The sequence below is a fragment of the Erigeron canadensis genome, chromosome 4, assembly GCF_010389155.1.
Source record: "Erigeron canadensis isolate Cc75 chromosome 4, C_canadensis_v1, whole genome shotgun sequence".
Lineage (NCBI taxonomy): Eukaryota > Viridiplantae > Streptophyta > Magnoliopsida > Asterales > Asteraceae > Erigeron > Erigeron canadensis.
Window position 1 is genome coordinate 7,998,672 of NC_057764.1, and position 22,715 is coordinate 8,021,386.

The following is a 22,715-nucleotide window of genomic DNA, read 5'->3' on the forward strand; positions in this document are numbered from 1 at the left end:
TAGAAAAGATTATGATTGATTGAGAAAGAAAACCTTTGAACTTGATTTGTGCAAACATGGAGTTAGCAAGAAGGTTGTAGTGAGTGTATGGAGGTTACGGATAAAAGATAAGAGAGAATATTTAGTGTATGGGATTGATGGGAAAATTTGCAATTAATAAAAATTCGGTCAATTGAGCTCAGATTTTCAAATTTGAGTTGTTCATTTTCAGATTTGAGTTGTTCATTTTCAGAATTGAGTTCTTGACTTGAAAAAAGGATAATTACAAAGATAAGGATATGATGTTCAAAGATGCTCCAAAATGCTTACACTCATGAATTGAAGGGGAGCATGATTTATTCAAGTTTTGCTCAAAAGTTTACTCTCCAAAGTGTTTAAGTCAAAATGACAAAGGTCAAAGCTACAAAAGTTGAAAGATTGATTAGAAGATTCAAGACAAAGAAGTAAAGCTTCGAAAGAGTCTTCATCAACACATTTCATTCAAGATCTTCAAAGTCATATAATAATACTTGATCAAGAAGCTTCAATGCATATATCAAGGGGGAGAGTTTAAGTTTTTGATACTTCATTCCAAGGAAACAAATTTTCATTCAAGAATCGAAGATTGAAGGACCAAAGCCAAATTTATACCTTCCGCACTTCAAAAGACAACTCTGATTCATGGTTCAACAATTTTCAAAGATTCTAGACTCATTCATTTTATTCTCTGTTCAAAAAGAACATTGAGAATTTCATCATGTTTTAACTTCAAGAAGTCCAAGACCAAGATTGATTCAAGTTCTCCAGAGACGATGAGAAAGCTTTGAAGACTTGTTTCATCACACCAATTGTCTTCACCATCGGGCTCATCAACTTAATTCCTACAAGACAAAATAACACGTACTTCATTCATTACAATATATCACTAAGGGGGAGAATGTTAGAAATCCAAAAATAGTGATAAATTGTAATTTAAATTAGTGGACTTAGTTGTTGTTAAGACATGGTGAAATGATTTCTAAGGATGAGGGACTAGGAGTGTTAATTAGCTTAATTGTAGATTTAGACTATATATACCCTCAACTCCTTAGAAATCATAAGCCTTTGATCCATTTTTTTACACACACTTAATACTAGTTCGTTCCAATCTCTCTCTCTCTCTAGAAATCACACACACTAAACACACCAAGAACACACACACTTGATCCGCCATTGTTGAGATCGAATTCAGAGTAGAAATCGTGTTATAACAGTTGTGATAAATGTTGATGTGTAGAATCTTGGAACCATTTGTCATTTGTCCCTTGCAAAGTGAAACGATGGCATTGGCGGAAGTATGACATTCGGTAATCATAGAGGAGCCTGATCAATGAATCCATGATTACCATAAGTCATATGGAAGTTAATGATCTCGTGGATTGCGCATTGCAGATGAGGCATAGTAGGTAACCCGATATGTCTAATGAGTGTTGGTTAGGTGGAGGGTTAGCCGTTGGTACACCCTGTATACATACCCGACCAATACTTAGAAGACATAAAGGAACCGAGTCCGGACCTCCATTCAATATATTAACGGTGTGGAGGGTTAGCCGCTGGTACACCCTGTATACAAACACCTTTAATGTAGCGAATGTTGAAGTTAGATTCGGACTATGCTTAACCCGCCTTGTTATGACTTGACCCCCTTGATATGATATTAATTGATTTGTGATTATATTGTTGATTGTGAACTGTGTGATCGTTGAAGCCTTAGATTATTGCCATGCTAATATCCCCAAAGAGGTAATTATATTCGTGCAATGATTTAAAAGGACTTGATGCAGAAATTGTGTGTTACTTGAAGGTCGATTTTGATATCCGTGTGTGAACTGTGGGACTTAACTTGTTAATCTAACACGTGTGTTCAGGAAAGATGGTTAGACCAAAGAGAGCTAACACTAACTATAGGCGTCAAAACGAGCAAGAAGAGCCAATTGTTCAAGAGAATGAAGGTGGAAATCGTGGCGGAAGAGGTGGTAGAGGCGGTAGGGGTAATCGTGGAGGTCGTGGTGGCCGAGGTGGGGGGGGTGGTGCCAATCCCCCGGTAAGAACCGAGGTTATCACTCAAGCTCTCAATGAGCTTATGCCAGAACTTGTGCCCCGAATCTCGGCGGCCATGGATAGGAATGAACAAGAAGAACCGGAAGATGAAGCGGTTCATGTTGAAAATGAGAATGAGAATGAGAATGCGAATGGGGAAGATGTTTATGTTCAACAAAGAAACAACAATGCTTATCGTCAAGGTTGCATTTTTAAAGACTTAAAGGCTTGTGGAGCTCCGGAGTGGAAGGGTGAAGGTGGAGCCACCGGTTGTTTAGAGTGGCTAGAGAAGATTGAATCCGTGATCCCTAGAACTGGATGCACTCTTGATTAAAGAGTCTCACACGCAACCGACATGTTAAGTGGTGATCCACTTGAATGGTGGAACCTTGAAATAGACTCCTTGGGGATCGATCTTGCTAACTCCATTCGTTGGGATAATTTTAAACAAATGATCATTGCTAAGTATTGTCCACCCTATGAAATGAGGAATTTGGAGGAAGAATTTACTAAGCTCGCTATGAAGGGAGTCGATCATGTGAGGTACATTCGCCGATTTGGCCAACTTTCTAGACTCATACCCCATCTAGTTAAACCCGAAGATCGAAAGGTGGAGAATTATGTTGTCGGCTTGCCCCATAAGGTGAGGGTGCTTGTTACTCACCCTACCATGCCACTAACTATTAATAAAGCTATCACCCGAATCGCTAGTGTCACCATGGAGCTTGTGAAGGGTGGTGAACTAGGAAAGAATGATAGTAAGAGAAAGGATGTGCCCGAATCAAGTTGCACAAAGAAAGATGAAAGGCACCAACAAAAGAAACCAACAAGAGGTGGAAGAGTGTTTGCGGCGGTTGCGCCGGCTAGAGAAGCTAACACCGGGGCTATTCCTTTATGCCCTCGGTGTAATCGCCACCATAGGTCTCATACTCGATGTGATGCTTGTTTTCATTGTAATCAAGTGGGTCATATCTCAAGATTGTGTCCTACCAATCCACGTGCCGCTCCTATGAATCCTATGCCTCTAAATGTTCGGTATCCTCCTATGGCCCGTGGTACTTGTTACGAGTGTGGTAGCCAAGGCCACTACCGTAATAGGTGTCCTAACCTCATTGTCCAACAAGTTCAAGTAACTATGCACCCGAATCAATTGCAAATTGCCAGTCCCAATCAAAATCGAGGACAACAAGGTCAACAACAACAAACCCCTCAACAACAACAACTAGCACCACATGGAAGAGCTTTTGCCATGAATGCGATTGCGGCTCGTGTTGATCCCAATGTTGTAGCAGGTACTTTTCTTCTCAGTCACCAATATGCTACCGTGTTATTTGATTCCGGGGCCGATTATAGCCTCATTTCTAATGATTTCCTTCCGTTGATCGATGCTAGTCTTAGCCCGTTGTCATATTATTTTGACCTCGAAATGGTAAATGGTGGATTGTCTAGAATTAGTCAAGTTGTTCGTGATTGTGTGCTAGAATTATGTGACCACCCGTTTTACATAGATTTGATGCCTTTTGATATCGGTAGTTTTGATGTAATCGTGGGTATGGATTGGTTGTCGACTATGAATGCGATGATCGATTGTGGTAGGAGGGTCGTGAGGATACCATTGGAAAGCGGGGAAGAATTGGTGGTCCAAGGTGAGACAACCGAGCCATGGGAAGGGAAAGTGTATAGTGCAAATGTTACTAAAATTGAGTTAAAAACCGTGCCCGTAGTTAAAGACTTTGCGGATGTATTCCCGGATGACCTACCGGGTTTGCCTCCATCTCGTGAACTTGATTTTCATATTGATCTCATTCCAAATGCTTTTCCAGTGGCCAAGGCGCCTTATCGCTTAGCCATGACCGAAATGCAAGAGTTGGCCGCCCAACTCAAAGAACTTCAAGATAAGGGCTTCATTCGCCCTAGTCAATCACCATGGGGCGCACCAGTCTTGTTTGTCAAAAAGAAGGATGGATCTTTCCGGTTGTGCATTGATTATAGAGAATTGAACAAGTTAACGGTGAAGAATCGTTATCCTCTTCCTAGGATTGATGATTTATTTGATCGACTTCAAGGTGCTCATTATTTCTCCAAGATTGATTTGAGGTCGGGTTACCATCAATTGAGGGTTCATGAAGATGACATTCCAAAAACCGCTTTCCGAACAAGATATGGGCATTTTGAATTTACGGTGATGCCATTTGGATTGACCAATCCACCAGCGGTGTTCATGGATTTGATGAACTGGGTGTGTAAACCCTACTTAGACCAATTTGTCATTGTCTTTATTGATGACATTCTTATTTACTCCAAAACAAAAGAAGAGCACGCCGAGCATTTGAAGTTAGTGTTGGAATTACTTCAGGGAGAGAAATTGTATGCCAAGTTCTCTAAATGTGAATTTTGGATAGAGGAAGTTCATTTCCTTGGTCACGTGGTGAGCAAGGAGGGTATTCATGTGGACCCTAGTAAAATCGAAGCAGTTAAGAACTGGAGACGACCCGAAACGCCAACCGAGATTCGCCAGTTTCTTGGTTTGGCGGGTTACTATAGATGGTTTATTGAAGGTTTCTCAAAAAATGCCCAACCCTTGACCTTGTTGACACAACGGGAAAGGAAGTTTGAATGGGGTGATAAACAAGAACGGCCCTTCCAATTGCTTAAAGACAAATTATGTGATGCACCAATCTTGATTTTGCCCGATGGACCCGATGATTTTGTTGTGTATTGTGATGCATCCGGGCAAGGCTTCGGGTGTGTTTTGATGCAACGTGGAAAGGTGATTGCATATGCTTCAAGACAATTGAAAGTGCATGAAAAGAATTATCCGACACATGACTTGGAGTTAGGAGCGGTCGTATTTGCTTTGAAGTGTTGGAGACATTATTTATATGGCACTAAAAGTGTGATCTATACCGATCACAAAAGCCTAAAACACATTTTTGATAAAAGCGAGTTGAATATGAGGCAACGGAGATGGCTAGAGCTTTTTAGTGACTATGATTGTGTTATCCGGTACCACCCGGGTAAAGCAAATGTTGTAGCCGATGCCTTGAGCCGGAAAGAACGTGTGCATCCAAGGAGAATTAGAGCCATGAGATTGACCATGCAAAGAAGTGTTTGTGACACCATTATTGAAGCTCAAAGAATGGCTACCTTACCGGAAAACTTCATTAACGAAGCATTACATGGATTGGAAGAACAATTAGATCGGAAGGAGGATGATGGTTTATATTTTGTAAATCGATTGTGGATTCCCGTTTATGGGGGTCTAAGGATGAAATTAATGGACGAAGCCCATAGGTCGGCGTACTCGGTTCACCCGGGGTCCGACAAGATGTACTTTGGTATGAGAGATTTGTATTGGTGGCTGGGTATGAAAAAGGACATCGCTAAGTATGTTAGTGAATGCATTACATGTTTGCAAGTCAAGGCCGACCACAAGAAACCACCCGGGTTGCTAGTTCAACCGAGAACACCGGTGTGGAAATGGGAAGAAATTGCTATGGACTTCATCACGAAGTTACCAAGGACGAGTAGTGGTAAAGACACCATTTGGGTGATCGTTGACCGGTTGACTAAATCGGCTCACTTTTTAGCCATCCGGGAAAATGATAAGTTTGACACCATGGCGTGTTTGTACATCAAAGAAGTGATATCCAAGCATGGGATGCCGATTTCCATTATAACCGATCGAGATGCCCGATTTACTTCAAAGTTTTGGAAGGCAATCCAAGAAGCCATGGGTACTCGACTTGATAAGAGTACGGCGTTCCATCCACAAACCGATGGTCAAAGCGAAAGGACGATTCAAACACTTGAAGATATGTTAAGGGCTTGTGCCATTGAATTTGGTGGCAATTGGGACACACATTTACCGTTGATAGAATTCTCCTATAATAATAGTTACCATGCTTCTATTCGAATGGCCCCTATTTGAGCCTTATACGGGAGAGATTGTAGGTCGCCATTAGCTTGGGTGGAAGTTGGTGAAAGCCAACTCATTGGGCCCGAGATTGTCGTTGAGACGACTAAAGTGATCTCACAAATCAAGGAGAAATTGAGGGTAGCCCGGGAACGACAATTGAAGTATGCTAATGTGAGGCGAAGGCCTCTCGAGTTCGAGGTGGGTGATTTTGTTTTGCTAAAGGTGTCGCCTTGGAAGGGCGTGGTTCGTTTTGTTAAGCGTAGCAAGTTAGGGCCAAGGTATATAGGCCCATTTAAGATCTTAGAGCGTATCGGTCCGGTTGCTTATCGTTTAGAGCTCCCTCAAGAATTGAGTGGAGTTCATAATGTATTCCACGTTTGTAATCTTAGGAAGTGTTTGACAAATCCAACACTTCATGTGCCACTTGAAGAAATCCGGGTGGATAAAAAGGTTAAAGTTTGTAGAAGGACCAATAGAGATACTTGATTGCCAAACTAGAAAGTTGAAGAATACTAGATATACGATCGTCAAGGTTAGATGGCAAGCTAGACGCGGACCCGAGTTCACTTGGGAACGTATAGATTCTATGAAGGCCAAATACCCACATTTGTTTAGTAGTTAGAGTCTGATCGAATTTCGGGACGAAATTCCTTTAACGGGGGAATAATGTAACATTCACGAAATTTGACTTTAGTTGACCCGTTAGACATATGTACTTTTGACTTAATTGGTATTAATTAGGTGTTATGTGATCGAGTTACTTGTGATATAATTGTGTTCAAGGTATTATGTGAATTGATGATCATTGTAGTTAATTTACGTTCGTGGGCTAGTCAAGGTTATTGATTGATTTAAATTAAATGTTAAATTGTTAGTTCTGGGATAACTAGATTAAATTAAATGAATGGATTACCCATGGGTTGACCCAAACCCATATCCTTGACCAACCCCACCCAACCTTATCCCGTCCCATTCTTCCACTCTTTCCATCCATTCATTTCATTCTATCTTCTCCTCCTTTCTCTCTCACTAAATTCTAGCATTATTAATTGTTGCTTGAACAAGATTTGTAGTAACAACATCATCATTATCATCATCTTTAACACATATCAAAAGTTTGGATCTTCAAAGTGCAAGAATCTTCCCTTTTTGCTCAAAAATCGGGTTTAGCACTTGGTGGAGGTTTGGTAAGTAATTTCTAACTCAAAATCATCATTTAATGTTATTAATCTTGTTTTTGGTCAACCCTAAGTAAATTTGAGATAAATATGGGTTATTAGAGCCCATTTAGGGTTTTGGGTGGATTTGGGTATAAATTGGTCTTGGATTGTGAAATGAAAGATTTTTTGATGATGGGTTTTGTCCAAAATGTGTTGATAACATGATTGGTGACTTCCATATGGTCCCAAAATGGTCAAAACGATTTTTGGGTCGAATTAGGGTTTCTTAAGGTTTTGATTTGGGTCAAAAACGAATTTGGACAAGTTTTGATGTTATATATCAAGTTTGTATTGTGGGTTATGTTCATTTATGCTTGAATATGAGTTTGGAAGTGTCTCCTAACTGATTTTGAGGTCAAAATGAAGCTTGGGTGCATGTTGGGTCGAATTGGTGCAGGTTTTAACGGCCGTTAGTTTTCAAGACTGATTCTTACAACAATTCAGAACTAAGATGAACAAATTAGAACCAAGATCCGTTAGTTTTTAACGACCGTTAGTTACAGTCTAGAACCAAGATGAATTAATACTAAACAAGATGAACTAATCAGAACCAAGATGAACAAATCAGAACCAAGATGAATAAAATCAGAACCAAGATGAACTAGTTAAAAACCATATGTAAAGTCTTGGTTTGGTCTAGGATGACTTGTAACGTAACGTAAGCTATAATGTGATGATTTAATGTTGATATAATAGGTTTGTGACCGTCGTGCTCCCTACTTACCCGCTTAGTCACCTTCTACAAACGCTCAAGGCCAAGGTGAGTTCGTAGCCCCTTTTTCTTTATGTGATTTTGGGGTGAAAAGTGTACTACGTGTTTTCTTGGTTTGTTGATCGTTATGTGTTTCGTTTGCTTTGTGAATCAAGGTTGTATGATTGTTTGGCTAGTTTATCAAGGTTATGTGTTTCATTTGCTTTGTGAATCAAGGTTGTACTATTGTTTCGCTATGTTATCAAGGTTATGTTTTCGTTTGTTTTGTGAATCAAGGTTGTATGCTTGTTTGGCTATGTTATCAAGGTTATATGTTCGATTGAATTGTAAATCAAGGTTATATGGTTGTTATGCGTTTGTATCAAGGTTATGGGGTTCACTAAATGATCCAATCAAGGTTTCAAGGCTCGTTGATCGTTTAACGATCCCAAATATGAGATCATTTAATGACCCAATCAAGGTTTCAAGGTTATATGATCATTTAATGATCTAATTATGTTCGTATCAAGGTTAAACGGTTGTTATCCCGACACTTGTTTCTTATAGTCAAAACCTATGAACTCACCAACTTTATGTTGATGCTTTTAGTACGCTTTTCAGGTAATCAAGTGAATCAAAGACGTGATGGATGATTGCATTGCATGTGATAGGATTGAGCTTGGACTTTTGTGGATACGTGATTCATTGCGCCCGTTTATGGGTTATGCCTAGGATTGTTAGCCATCATTTGGACTATCTCTTTTGTAAACTATTGATGGTGTTGTGCTCCTTGTGCATTATTTGATTCGTAACTCGCATGTATCTAGTATGTGATTTATCATCAAACACTTATCGAATATTGTTTTATTCGATTACTTAAGACTTGTTATTTTAAAAGAATAGACCTAAGTTTTGTGTCCCATAAGAATATAAAAACTTTATATTGACTACATGTACCTTTTTTATGTTTCAACTCACACCCAAAATAGTCATACTATTGTCAGTTAAGAAGACAGGTTCGAACTAAATCAAAGCATGAGCCTATGCACTTCCAAAGCATGTTTATATGTCTAAAGTCTATCTAAACATTTACGAGATATTCAATGAGTCGATCGTACCATATTCGACTTTATTATTTAAAACAATATAATGATCTTTGTTATCTTATAGCACAAATATCTCGTGGTGTTAATACTTGATGTTTTAGGCAATAGTAAGCCTAAAGTGATTTTATGTAGATGTCATATTTACATTCCCGTATAAAAATTTACTAGCTACTTAATCAAAACAAAAGGTTTCATTAGCAAGTAATGATCTAGTCCATGAATTATGCATATTCCATGTATCATGAATATTACGTAATTTTTGCAATAAATAAGCTGAGAGTAAATGAAATAATAACGTAATATTTGTTACAAATATCATAAGCATTTAATTTGAAGCCTTCGTATTTCCAAAAAAATAAAAAACTCATTTACGAGTATATTTATACAGTATATTCATATAAAATCAACTCCATATTGAGAATGGCCCCATAATTCAACAATTAATAATTAATTATAACTTTTGTATTTAAAACACTATCAAATATAATAATATGGATGGATTGCATTTGTATAGACCGAGTTAATGAGTTACTAAAATATGACCATGGTAACTAAGGTAACTGATTGAAATAATCTTCAATTATTAATAACAGAATAAATTAACTATGGAAGCTACACATACTTTTTGGGAACAAATATCAAAGTTATTCACCACATTAATAGGAAATATATCTTATTCTCATTAATAGAAAATATAGAAAATATATCTAATTCTCATTGATTTCCAATAATTAATGGTCATATTTATTTGTCATTGTAAAATAATACCAAAAATTGATTTTACCATCACATTTGTTTATTCATAATTTCATATCATCAAAATTGTAGCAAAAATATACTTTAGCATCAATTACCGACGATCAAATTAGTAATATGGTACAAGTTAATACATCATATAAACCTTGAAATACTCACTTTAATAAGCAGATATAAGTTATAACATGTACATTACTTATTCAAAGCGGAATACCTAGGGATGGCAAAAATACCCGTACCCGAAGGGGAACCCGATACACACACCCGATTTGACCGGGGGATCCCCGAGTTGACCGGGGATGGGGACGGATATGGGGATGTAAATCTAATCCCCGATGGAAATGGGGACGGGGATGAGGAACCGTAAAAAATCCCCGACCCCATACCCGAACCCGAAAATACTATGTATATTTATTAAAATCACTTTAAGTTCTTATTTATATTCTAGAATCAGTTTTAAGTTTAATGCTTTTGTTTAATAATTTTTATGTGTTATACTTTATTAATTATTTACTTAACATATATATTTGTTTATACATAGAAAGAAAATGTCGAAATACACATTCTCTTATGTATCCTTTATTAAGATAAATTCATGTTCATTCAAAAAAGCTATCCCCGATACCCGATGTGAACGGGTATGGAGATATAATTTAATTACCCGACGGGGATGAGGACGGGGATGAGGATTACAACTAAAAATCGGGTATGGAGATGGGGATTCAGATCCCCGACAATCCCTGCCCCATTGTCATCCGAATACCTATGCCTCCCTTTTACATAAGGATTTCAAAATATTGGCTTTTGTTTCACTTTTAGTGTATATTTTATGAAGAGAATTCTTACATGTACAAGATATGAACTAGTATTTGGTATGGAAATATAATTTGGTAGTCCCATCTTATTTGAGAGTTCATGGAGTTATCAAATTATTCGAAAAAGATTGAAACATAATAACAGGGCCAAAAGCACATGATTATCATGTAATAAGATGTTATTGATTTAGGAACCTAAAGAATGTCCAGTACATATGAGCACATAAAAATCTCATTTGCTTATCATTTTCCTTTTGTACGTGGCAAAGCAAGGCATACAGAAAGATATAAAATAATGTCCAATACGTATGAACACATAAATCTCTTTAATTTATATTTATATATTATATCAAGACGTTTATCATGTAAATATATTGTTAGCCATTTAACACAATCATTGAATCAAACGTAACCCAACATATCATGTTAATGACATTGATGGTTCTTATATGAACATTTTCTTTCTTTTAGATCAATAAATAATTGAGACTTAAAGGTTGAAAAACTTACCTCAACGATGCAATCAAAACCAAAACTCGTGTAATCTGATTTGGTCCAATGACTTTACTATTGACCGCAAATACACAACCAGATCTGCGACCCTTAATTGTCCGTCAGGAGACGTTAAATCAGACATTGAATTTCGAGAGCTATTCGTGTTGATAACGTGTTAAGAATTGGATGATCTTGAATCAACAATGATAACAATTAACTATAATAATAGAAGATAATAAAAGAAAGAAGATGCAGGTAGAGGTAAACAAAAACCGGTTTCTACCCAACCCGACCCGAAACCGAACCGGTTTTTCGGTCAACGGAACCAAAACCGGGTTTGACCCAGCCCGACCCGGTTTGAAAACGGTTTTGGGGTCAAAGTTAACCGGGTTTAACTCGGTTTTTTTGACCAAAAACCGAACCCGACCCGAACTCAACCCGGTTTCTAACCGAAAATAAAACCCAAACCGGTTTGTAACCACCGGGTTGGGTCAAACCCGAACCGGTTTGGGTCAAACCCGGTTGTTGACCAGTTTCGGTTTCGGTTTCATTTTCGGGTTCGGGTTCCAACCCGGTTTTTTTTTACACCGCTAGATGCAGGCAAAGAGAATTGTGTATTGTCTCTCTGTGTTACAACAAATAGGGTTTTACCCATATATATAGTACATTGGCTTGAGAAGTAAGCTAAAGGTATGTAAGTCTTTATATAATTTATATTTGTATCTAACAAAAGTAATTTTATCTCTTTAGAAGTGAGGATACAAGTATATAACATCTAATAATTGGAAATGTCCTTACAACATAGAATTATGATCATTTGAAAACTAAAATTTTCGTAAAAACTAAAAACTGACCAAAACACACTGTAAATTTTTTAGAAAAACACATTGTGTTAAATTTATATCACAATGTGTTTAAACAATTTTCTAGATTTCATGCGCTATCAAAAACAAATTGCTATTTAAAACTTAATACAATGTATTTTTAAATTACAAAATAAAAACACAATTAAAACACATTATATTAGATTCAGATCACAATGTGTTTTAACCAGTTTCTAGTTTTCACACAAACTTTAGTTTTCAAATCAACTTTTCACTACAACATAATCTGAAATCTGAAAATGTATCTTTGAACTTCAATCTATTGCATAAACATCCGACACTCTATAATAGTTTTCTAACATCCTCATGAGATTTATGATCCAAAGAATCAAGGAATCTAGAGAAAAAGAACATGGTCGTATCTTTGGATTTCTGTATGTTATATAGGACAAACTTAATAATTTTAATTTCACAAATATAGTAAATTACTAATAGTAACGTAAATGTAAGATGGGATCTAAAAGCAATCTCGACCATACAACCATGGCTTCACAATATGTTTTAATTCTGGATGTGCATAATAAAAAGGGTGATCTTCTAAATCTTAGTAGCGGCATTTCAATAGATCATATCTACAGATTCATTATAGTTTATAGGATTGGTATTTGTCATACTAATTAAATCATGTATCCAAATTAACTGATCATGGAGAAACTTATCTAACTGAGACGAGAAATGTCCACATCTTCTGGGATCTTAAATGTTTCAGCTGCACCAAACTTTCTCCATTCTTCACCTCTAGGAGTATCTTCGTTTTCACTATCATCACCATCTGCTTCAGGCTGATCATGGGAATGAGGAGTAGATGGATCATTAACACTTTTCGATCGGCAATTTTGAGTGGCCAGCATCTTTACTCGTCCAAGATGTGAAATTTCAACAATGGTGGTATCATCGTCTACTGGGAGCGGTTGTTTCCAAGGTTCACCGTCCATTCTCATATATGTGGACTCCGCTGCACCCTTATGAAATTCAAATCTTACTCGGTGTGTCTAAAAAGAAGGGGACAAAACAGTTCAGTTTTTACCTTTATATCCTTTAATATATACAAGATGGAAATAATAGTGTAGACCCATATGAATAGTATACGTGGCAAGATGGACTGGTTGGGTAACGGGTCAAAATTGGTTAAGGTTAAAAACTGGACAAGTGAGTATAGGTCAAAAAGAGGCAGGTCCGTCTCATACTCTCATCTGATTTCAAATTAATCAATGTGTTAATTTATGATCAGAATACTATACTATTAGAATAAAATTATAAATTTTTTCATAAAATCCTTAACATGTTGTATGGTGTAAATAGAACTTGGACGACTCCGTTCGACACATTTTGACCCTACGTAACAAAAAGTACAACCGGGATCAGGCCATACTAAATAAGGTTTGATTGCACAAACATGCCACATACTATAGACAGTTTCCAGTCTATGATTCATACTGTACAAGAAGTAGCTTTAGGGTCTAACATTTATAAGAAATAATTATTAATGTCTCATATGTACCTTTAGTTGCTTATAGCAAAGATAATAAATAAATAACCGACAAATATTCATAAAATGAAAGTGTAAATCCTATATCGTAAGTGGAAATCATAAAGTGGATATAGACTGGTATGCTTATTGGTAATATTCACCCATATGATAAACACCAATGAATATGTACACTAGTGAAAAAAGGAAAGTATTGGTCAGATTTTGTGTGTTGCTATAGGTATATCTCCCTAAATATTCGAGTTCGTTTGGACAGATCACAGTTGGCATCCACGAAGAGAAATGGATTCATTATAAAAGTTGGGTTTAGATTTAACCTGTGCAAGGCGGGTACCATGTCCCTTTGGTGCAAGGAGCACAAGTCCATGCCATGCATCTCTAAAGCCAACCACCTCAATAAGGCCATCATCAACATATGGTGGTGTCAAATCTCTCTGGAAGAATTTTTTTGATGAAACTGTCAAGTCAAATACTAAAATAGGAATAGCGGAAGATAGTAAAGAAAGAAACATATAACAGTTGATACTAACATCACGAGTTTTTTTATGGTTTGGCGTTCCCCAAGGATTCAGTCCCCCAGAAAAGCTAGGCAAGTTGAGGCATAAAATTGATCTGATACTGCAGATCAAGAAACATGGTGTACCATAAATCACTAATAATAGAATAAAGTTAACTGCAAATCTTTTGTCAATTAACAAACTGCTTGGTGCAGCAAAGAGGTGATAACAGCAAAACCATATATGACAGATAATGGAGGTAATATACAGTGAAAATAAAAGTAGTCGTCTATTCTTACCTTTGATGTACTTTGAGGTCTTTCCATCCCCCATGTCTTTGCATAATCTTAACTTTCATAAGATGGGCTATGTTCCTGCATTCGAAAAATAATCTTAACACAAAATGTAAAAACAAAAACAACAGATCTAACATTAGCATTTCATTTTTCATACATTTAACATTATTCAGTTTTCTCATGGAAGCAAAAGAGATTAATAATGATAATTTTGTCCCAAATTTCATCAGAAAAACGTATATTGTAACACTTTGCCTTCCAGGTGAGCTTACAAACCATGCAAAATGAACTTCAAAAGCAATAAAAAGTCTGAACTGTCCTAACTCAATTAATGATATCAAGAGAGTAGTGGTTAGAATCTTATTATGCAACCCCTATTGCTAACTGGAAACTAAAGTAAACCAAGAACATGTTTTAAAATACCATTCTTTCTAAAATCACCTATCTAAATAATGTGTACTATCTCCATATACATTGTTTCAAACGATCTCCTTTTGTTGGAGTGTGATCATTTTATTATAAATCGCATGTCCGGAAATAATTTAAGCCTACGGGGTCACACGAAATGACACGGTAACTCTATATTAATTAGTATATTAAAGTAATATATTAATTAATTAGATCACGAAATGATTAATTTAAATATATTAAGGGGTTAATTATATTTAATTAATTAAATGGAGGATTAAAATGTGAAATATGAAAATTAGAGTTGGGCTCTAAATCCATATGGGGGGGCCGGTTTTGATAAGGCATTGTAAGCCTTAATATAGCTTGTTCACCAAGTAAATTAAACCCTAACTAAACCCTATAAATAGAGGGCTTAATTCAAGGGTTTTCTCATTCATTCACATAAGAAATTCTCTCTCTTCTCTCTTATTTTTGGTTCGGCCGAAAACTCTTTTAAGAGTTGTTCGGTTTGCAACATTCAAAATCCATATGACATATATGTATATTTAATGCCATGAATTAATTATAGGGTCTTTAGACTTTAGTCGACAACTATGATTTTCAATTCATGGGGTTTTGGATTTAAGGGAGATAAACAAAGAGTTGTTTGGTTCGTGATCGGGGTACTAGCATACGGTATAGGGGTGTCTAGTGTGCGATCGTAGAGGGGTTTTACTTTAAACCCTAACTAATAATAATATTATTATTATTAATATTATTGGAAGCTTTGCGCAAAGGTACACGTTTCGATTCTAGTCTTTGTTAATTAATAGTATTGCATATACGTTTCTTTTCCGCTGCGTACTCGTGAATTGTTATATGTTTATGTGTTCATATTCTAACACCTTTCTACACAAATATATACACCACACATGCTATATTTACTAGCCATCTATTTTAGTTATATGTTTCCCATATCACTACTAATTACATATAAGTAATTACTATTATATTAAATTTATATCTGATTCGTTCAAAACTTTACTAGTTAAAACCCAAAACAACCCATGTAGTTGCAAACTTCCCAAAGGATGTGATATACAACCTTTTCAACCCATAATATCATACATGGTTAGATAATAAATTCATATAAACCAGCGCGATTCACTTCCTAAATGTCCATTTTTATAATCTCATAAGAAACGGTGTAACCTTACTTTGAAGAAGCATGGAAGAGAGATGCCGCAAACCATCCTTGAGTACAGCCTATTTTTGCATATGAGCCCTACATGGTAAAGAAAAGCACGTCACAGTCATACTTAACAGATAATATAAGAACTGTATTATTTATATGAACAAATCCTTGATTAAAACATATAAAAGGATACATAACATAATAATTGTAACTTGGTTTAGGTTTTTAGCGGTTATAAATTTTAAACTCACAACATATGTGCTTCAGTTTGATTTGAAAATATTTTCCAAAAATTCAAAATTGACTTGACTAACGCGCTTTAGACGTGCAATATTGGAATCTGAAAATATATAACCTTCATTCAATGATCACATATACTCCTGTTATACCTGATTGGTCAATTGATTTTTGAATTTTTCTGGATGCAGCTTTCGCTCACAATGAAATGCATATGATACTTGAGCATCCATCCCTGTATAAATATAACTAGTCAGTAGAATTTATAGCTGAAGAAAGCTAATCAAAAACTACTTTGTTATCATACGAATTAGACTAGGAAAGACCACAATTCAAACTAACCCATGCTGAAATAGTTCCAGAATCCTCCACGATAAGTGTCATAACCTGACTGAAACATTTATGATGTATGCGTGAGCAAAACATGTAGCAAGCCATTAGAATTTAAATGGAAAAAGACTTTACTTGTAAAATAGATGTATCAAAGACAGAAAAAAATTATTGTATAGCACTTTACCACATTAAGTTCATCTGTATCAGACACACGATTGAATGCATGCAAAGAATGAGGCAACTCCAATGGGGCAATGGGATCACAAGAGCCTACTTTTGGGGCAGATTTCATCCTCATAAGAAAATGCCAACTGCATTATGTGGAAAGTCAATTACAATAACATCAGGCATGTGAAGTCAATAAAAGTGTTGATTAATAAAAAGAGTGTACCAAATCTAGCAAAATATTATAACTTACAGATTGTGAAAAATATATATACATCCACTTATTATGATTTGGTATGTCTACCTTACAGATTATACCAAAGTAAACATGACAACATTAAAACTGAATCATCAACCATGATTTGAGAATACAGGATACCTGTCTATTTCCATTTCTTTTCCTTCCAAAACTTTCTCCAAGAATTTCAAAACAGATTCTCGATCTGTTCCTGGATTCTTCTTTCCCTAGAAACCAAAACAACAGAGTTATAGGAAAACAAAATAATGCATATTTTTAATGGCAACAGTTAAACCTATATCGAATCGCATTTACTGTTAATTTAGAAGTGGTAATATTGACCGTTAATCGATTCGGGTTAATTGTTTGTCACCAAGACACCAACGGGTCATATGGCAACTTAAATTCTACCTAAAAGAGAAACGAGATGGATGGATAAAATTATAAAAAGCACCGCAAAGTGTATATGTGAGGAATAGAGGTTCCTAAACTATTTTATTTCATTGATTAGATTATCATGATAACTATATAGGTTTGTTAATCTTTTTCTATGGAGGTTATTGATCAAAGTAACACAACAACTATTTTAGAAACACAACCAAAGAAGAAGAAAGATTTTTTCAGGTCCCCAAGCGGAACGCGACTCATCTTGACTTGTATTACACTTTACCCATTTGGACCCGAACTGATTTAACTCATTACCGAATCTTCCCAGCCTTCGCAGTATGCCACCTTTAAGGCTTTAACTATCATAGAACAGAGAGATAAACCGCAGAAAGGCATCAAAGTTATCAAATTCATTTAGTCAACAAACTACCGAAATATAAGTGCAACTTCATATGTTGCCCAATCTAATTCGAGATAATGGGCTAAGTCTTACCCAACCAAAAGCAAATGGGAGGTTGTTTCCAGTTCCTAAAGGGACTGTTGCTATTGGTGGTGGATGCGGTAACTTCAAATCACTAACAACTCCAAGCAGCCAACCAGCAGTTCCGTCTCCACCAGCAACCTGCCATCTCACTAATAAGTCACTTCAAAGACATGACATACACTTTAAACTAGATTATTACCCGCGTAATACGCGGGAAACATACATAATTAATGACATAGTAAATTTTTATAATGTCATAAGTTGACAAATGTTTAACCAGGTAAGAATTAAACCACTAAAAAAACATGAAGTTACATTAGTGGTCGTTTAGATTCCAATTTAAAGTGACCAGACAGTTCAAAAATTGATACATCATCTATTAGAGTTCTCGCTAAGTAAGGTTTTCGTTTCTTTGGATGTCTTTCATTCATGCGAATATGTCTGCATTGTCATTGTACTTGTGCTTTAACGTTTTGCTCGAATACTTTAGTTATACACTAAAATTACTAAGCAATTTAATTATTAATCTATATATCACATATCACATGTTGTGTTACTCTAACTTAAAATTATGCATAGTATCATTGCAATTTCGTACAATTATTTTTCAGATATATAATTGTGATAACTTAGTATAGACTTCATAGTAGTTTTTTAGTTTTTTTTATTAAAAATGGCCCGTTTAACATCCGGTATGGTTTTGAAAACATTAATTTAATAAAAACGTTATATGATAAAAATCATATACAAAAATATAATTTAAGTAGCACGTATTACATTAAAAAAGAAAATTTTATTGTAAAATAATAAAAAAAATTAATTTTAAAGATAAACAATGATGTAAAATATAAAAATATTAGTTTCCATATTTATATCATTAAAAACATTAATTAGTAATGTCTACAAACTTAAATAAGGAAATAATAATAATTTTATAAAATTAAATCTAAAAAGGTTAAATATGGTATATGACATCATCATTTGATCTAATGGCTCTAATTTAAAGTTGAACTTCATCTAAGGGTTCATACTTCTCCAATTATGAATTAAGGTTTCTGTTTTATATAAATTTAGAGATGATACAACTTACAATAACTCGCAGTTGCTTCTCTATTTTGGTAGCTAGTTCATCTCCTTTAAGTTTAAGGTTTTCTAGAGTAAGATACAGTTTACGTAGCACTTTATCAGGAGCATCTTCACCTAAATCGAAAACCTTGAACATACAAAGGATCGTAAAATTACAACAGGGAATATACATATATATACACGTACATACATATACATAAAGATTTAATTAATAAGTACTTAATCAAAGGACAATAGACACCTGGTTTTGATTTAAAACAGAACGGTATGTGACAAGAAGTTGACCACCCAACTGACCACCACTTTTGGAGTTGATAAACACTATTGTTGGGAATTCCGGTTCTTGTGAAGGGACCTCAAATTTTCCACCTGGAACAAGGATGTAATCCGGGATGTAGAATTTATTCAAAAAGCTGGCAGAAGACTGGTTATTCATTGGTAGAACTACACTGCAACCACATCATATCAAAAGTTAGCATACATGATCCTTTCTGCAAGCATAAATGTTTTATGCTACAAAGGATGGTCACAAGAGGTCCAAGCAGAAACTAAGTAAGCATCATAGTTGTCAAAGGCGAAAGCAAACTCAAACAATGACCCCAAATGGGGCCTAGGCGAGAGGTGCAAAAAAAAAGCATGCCCAGAAAAAAAAAGAGCCGCCGAAGAGTATATAAAAATCTGTGTATCTAACAACACAAATTTAACTTCTAAACACACACATGTAATCCTTGGAAGCACTACTTGGCGCTACTAGTGGCACCCATCATTTTTCCTTTTGGTTAAAAGGCTTTAATCCCAGTTAATATCATATTCCCCAGTTAAACCCATCATTGACCAAAAGTAGTTGTACCAAATCAGTTATTCTATTGGATGAAAATATATGAAAAAACATCAACATATAACATTGTATTGAATATGTAATTTTAAAACACTCAAACAAAATTAGTCTATTCATTCATTTTAGCTTAATACATGACTTGCCACTTCGCAATATATAAAATGATATTGAATTGAATATACTATCAGTCGTATATAGTAAAAAAAAAAACATATAAAATAAAATAAAATAATAATAATAATAATCCCGTGATCCTAATTACTATTTGATGATGGATCTGTGTCAATATTATATACTTCGAAATTAAAAAATAATACTGCAGCAATATATATAAAAATAAAGATGTAAATACTATAAAGATGGTGCTGTCTAAACTTTATTTTCCTTATTTTTTATTCTAAGGACAGCCTAGTTCTACTTCAAATTAACCCAAATACATTAGTACTTAATAAATAATTATGGGATAGATACCTACCCCAAATAATCCTAAAATCACCTATGCCACGGTGAATAAAACCTGAACTCATGAGAGATCATCTTTTCTAATAAAATATTTTAGGAATAATCATAAAATGCATTTTTAGCAAAAAAATAAATAATAATATTTGAGATTTAAAACTAACACAGAAGAAATGGAATCCACAATCAGCATCATGTAGCATAATTCAGGTGGACTGATGAAATTATGTGACATGAAAAAAACTATGGGAATAACATGATCACTGGCCTCAAGTTCGAATATCCACTTAGTTAGACCACGTACATTAGAGTTTCCTCTCGGGTAACCCGAATAGGGTGATCCGTTTACCCGTTCATGACATACCTGGTAGGAATTGAGATCTGAAAAATAGTCAGACAGAGCACGTTGCACGACAATTAGTGTAAACTTCTTGTTTTCTCCTCCTCCTTAAAAGTATATTTTGTCACGAGGAATCTGACTATCTGAGGAGGAGGAGATTGGCTGGCTGCTAATCCATGTGTTAGAAAGAGATTCTGAATATATCAGAAGATACAGAATTGAATTATTAGGGACCCACTGGTTGAGTGTAGTTGTTAATAATGACGTGGTTGTAATTAAATTCTTTTAATTATCATTTCATTTGCTTATTTTCCGACTTAAAATATCTAAAACTACTTATGTTATCCTGACCACGAGAGAGATAACGTTGTGTTCGTAAACCTTACACAAGCAAGAGATATATTTTTTTCTTACTTATTTAAATGTGTGTATAAAAATGTATTGTCCTGTACAAATATCTATACTACTATATAAAAATTATATACCCCATGTTGAAAAGTTTACATTTTTTAGACATGCAAAATTACCAATTTATCCTTAATAAATTAAATCACCATCAACCCTTAATATTAAATTACACCATTAGTCCATTATATTATAAAATATCTCTATTAACCCCCTTTAAATAAAATACCTTTATTTACACCAATTGATGTTGTCACCATCGTCAACGTCCATCGCCGCCATCACACCCGTCATCGCCGGCTCGCTGCCGCATTGCGCGGGTACCATGCTCGTAAGATATAATAATTATCTACATGATTAATTATATGAATAGTTGTAGAGGAAAAACGAATGTTAATCATGTATCAACTATATATAATTAACTAGAAAAAATGTGACAAAACAGGGGAATAAAAACGCACTAAAATTATACTATTATATGTGAAATACAAAAAAATGTGGAAAGTACAATATAAATCATCATAGAAAATAAAAGACAAATGAACCTAGATTTCATATTAACTTTGTAGAATAAATTGTAAAAAACCAAAAACAACTGAAAGAACGACAATTTTACTTAAAAGTACAAGGCAAAAATAAAAACATAAAACAAAAAAACAAACTCACGTTTTTTTGTTATGTTTTTTTGTTAAATTGGGTGACCGATAGACAATATTAATTTGACACAAATACTAGATAATCCAATGCTCATTAGAAAAGTAGAGTTAATTTGCATTAACTTTTGTAACTCTTGTTAGACATTAAATAGCATCTAACGATCGTTAACCCTCGTTTGAGAAAATGACCTAACTCCTTGTTAAAGAAAAGGACTTGATTTTTCAACCGTTATTGTTACTCCCGTTAAACACCCAAATAGAAGTTAGTAGCCGCTAATGCTCTCTAGAGTTTCAAACACTTTTTAACAATGAGGACTATTGTCATAAACGATTAAACGGTAAGGGCTAAAGTTGCCAAAAGAATTGGCCTGATGTGTCATATTTTATACCATTTTCCACGTGATTTTAGGACCAATTATTCGTTATTTTTATAGTTTTATATCCAACTTTTGATGCTTTGAGGTATTGTTAAGTGTTTTCAGGTTGGAAAATGATTATACGAAGGAATTGGTTGATTTAGATAATTTATGGAAGAAATAGGAGAAGGGTTCGGTCGAAATCAAGTGAAAGACAAAGAAAACGGATCATGGAGCACGTAACTCCCGTTACTCACTTAACGGCCGTTAGCAAGGAAAATCCTGAAACCCCTGAAACGGGCAGTTACGGACCTAACGACCGTGAGAATTGAACTGAAGTATAACAGCCGTTATCATACTAACGGGCATTATGGTTTGAGTAGGCGTGTAACGGCGGTTATCATACTAACGGGCATTACACGGGATTTTTGTATATATAGTCGTCTAGGTATCTGCATTATGGACGAATTTTTGGCATAATCTTCTTAGTTTTCTCATAGTTTCCAGAACTTTGGAGCAAACGAGTTGTTAGGGTTTTTCAGCTTTTCAACTTTGGATTGTCATCATTATTGCTACCGGATTATCTTCAATCGTTTGGTATAATATTGTTTCTTCTCTATTTGTTTGTTCTTGTCTTTTTAATATGAGTAGCTAAATCTCTTGCACCCGCTTAGGTAGTAAGCATGTCATAGGGTCGATTTAATGTTACTTGCAAGTGTTAAACAAGATTTTTGTGTTTAATCGTAGATCCACATTTATTTAGGTTTAAATATTGTTTTTATTTTTTATATTTATTGATTGATAATTGTAATTAGAAGTTTGGGAGAAATCTATGTCATTGTCAATTGATTTATGAAATGGTTAATCGGTCTTTAATTAACCTAAAGTCGTTGGAGTTTGGGAGAAACTAGCGATAAAGA

At 35.1% G+C, this 22,715-nt stretch overlaps 1 protein-coding gene across 1 annotated transcript; it reads right to left on the bottom strand.

Moving 5' to 3' along the window:
* Positions 1-12,342: 12,342 nt before the first annotated feature.
* On the bottom strand, positions 12,343-20,581 carry LOC122597945 (diacylglycerol kinase 5-like). The gene is made up of 13 exons (XM_043770539.1): positions 20,403-20,581; positions 18,983-19,190; positions 18,746-18,868; positions 17,665-17,793; positions 16,926-17,011; positions 16,566-16,692; positions 16,391-16,439; positions 16,201-16,283; positions 15,834-15,901; positions 14,230-14,304; positions 13,964-14,051; positions 13,751-13,867; positions 12,343-12,936 (listed from the first exon to the last, which is right to left on the bottom strand). Exons 2-13 carry the CDS (start codon positions 19,175-19,177, stop codon positions 12,604-12,606), a joined length of 1,473 nt encoding a protein of 490 aa, XP_043626474.1. The 5' UTR covers positions 19,178-19,190; positions 20,403-20,581; the 3' UTR covers positions 12,343-12,603.
* Positions 20,582-22,715: the final 2,134 nt, after the last annotated feature.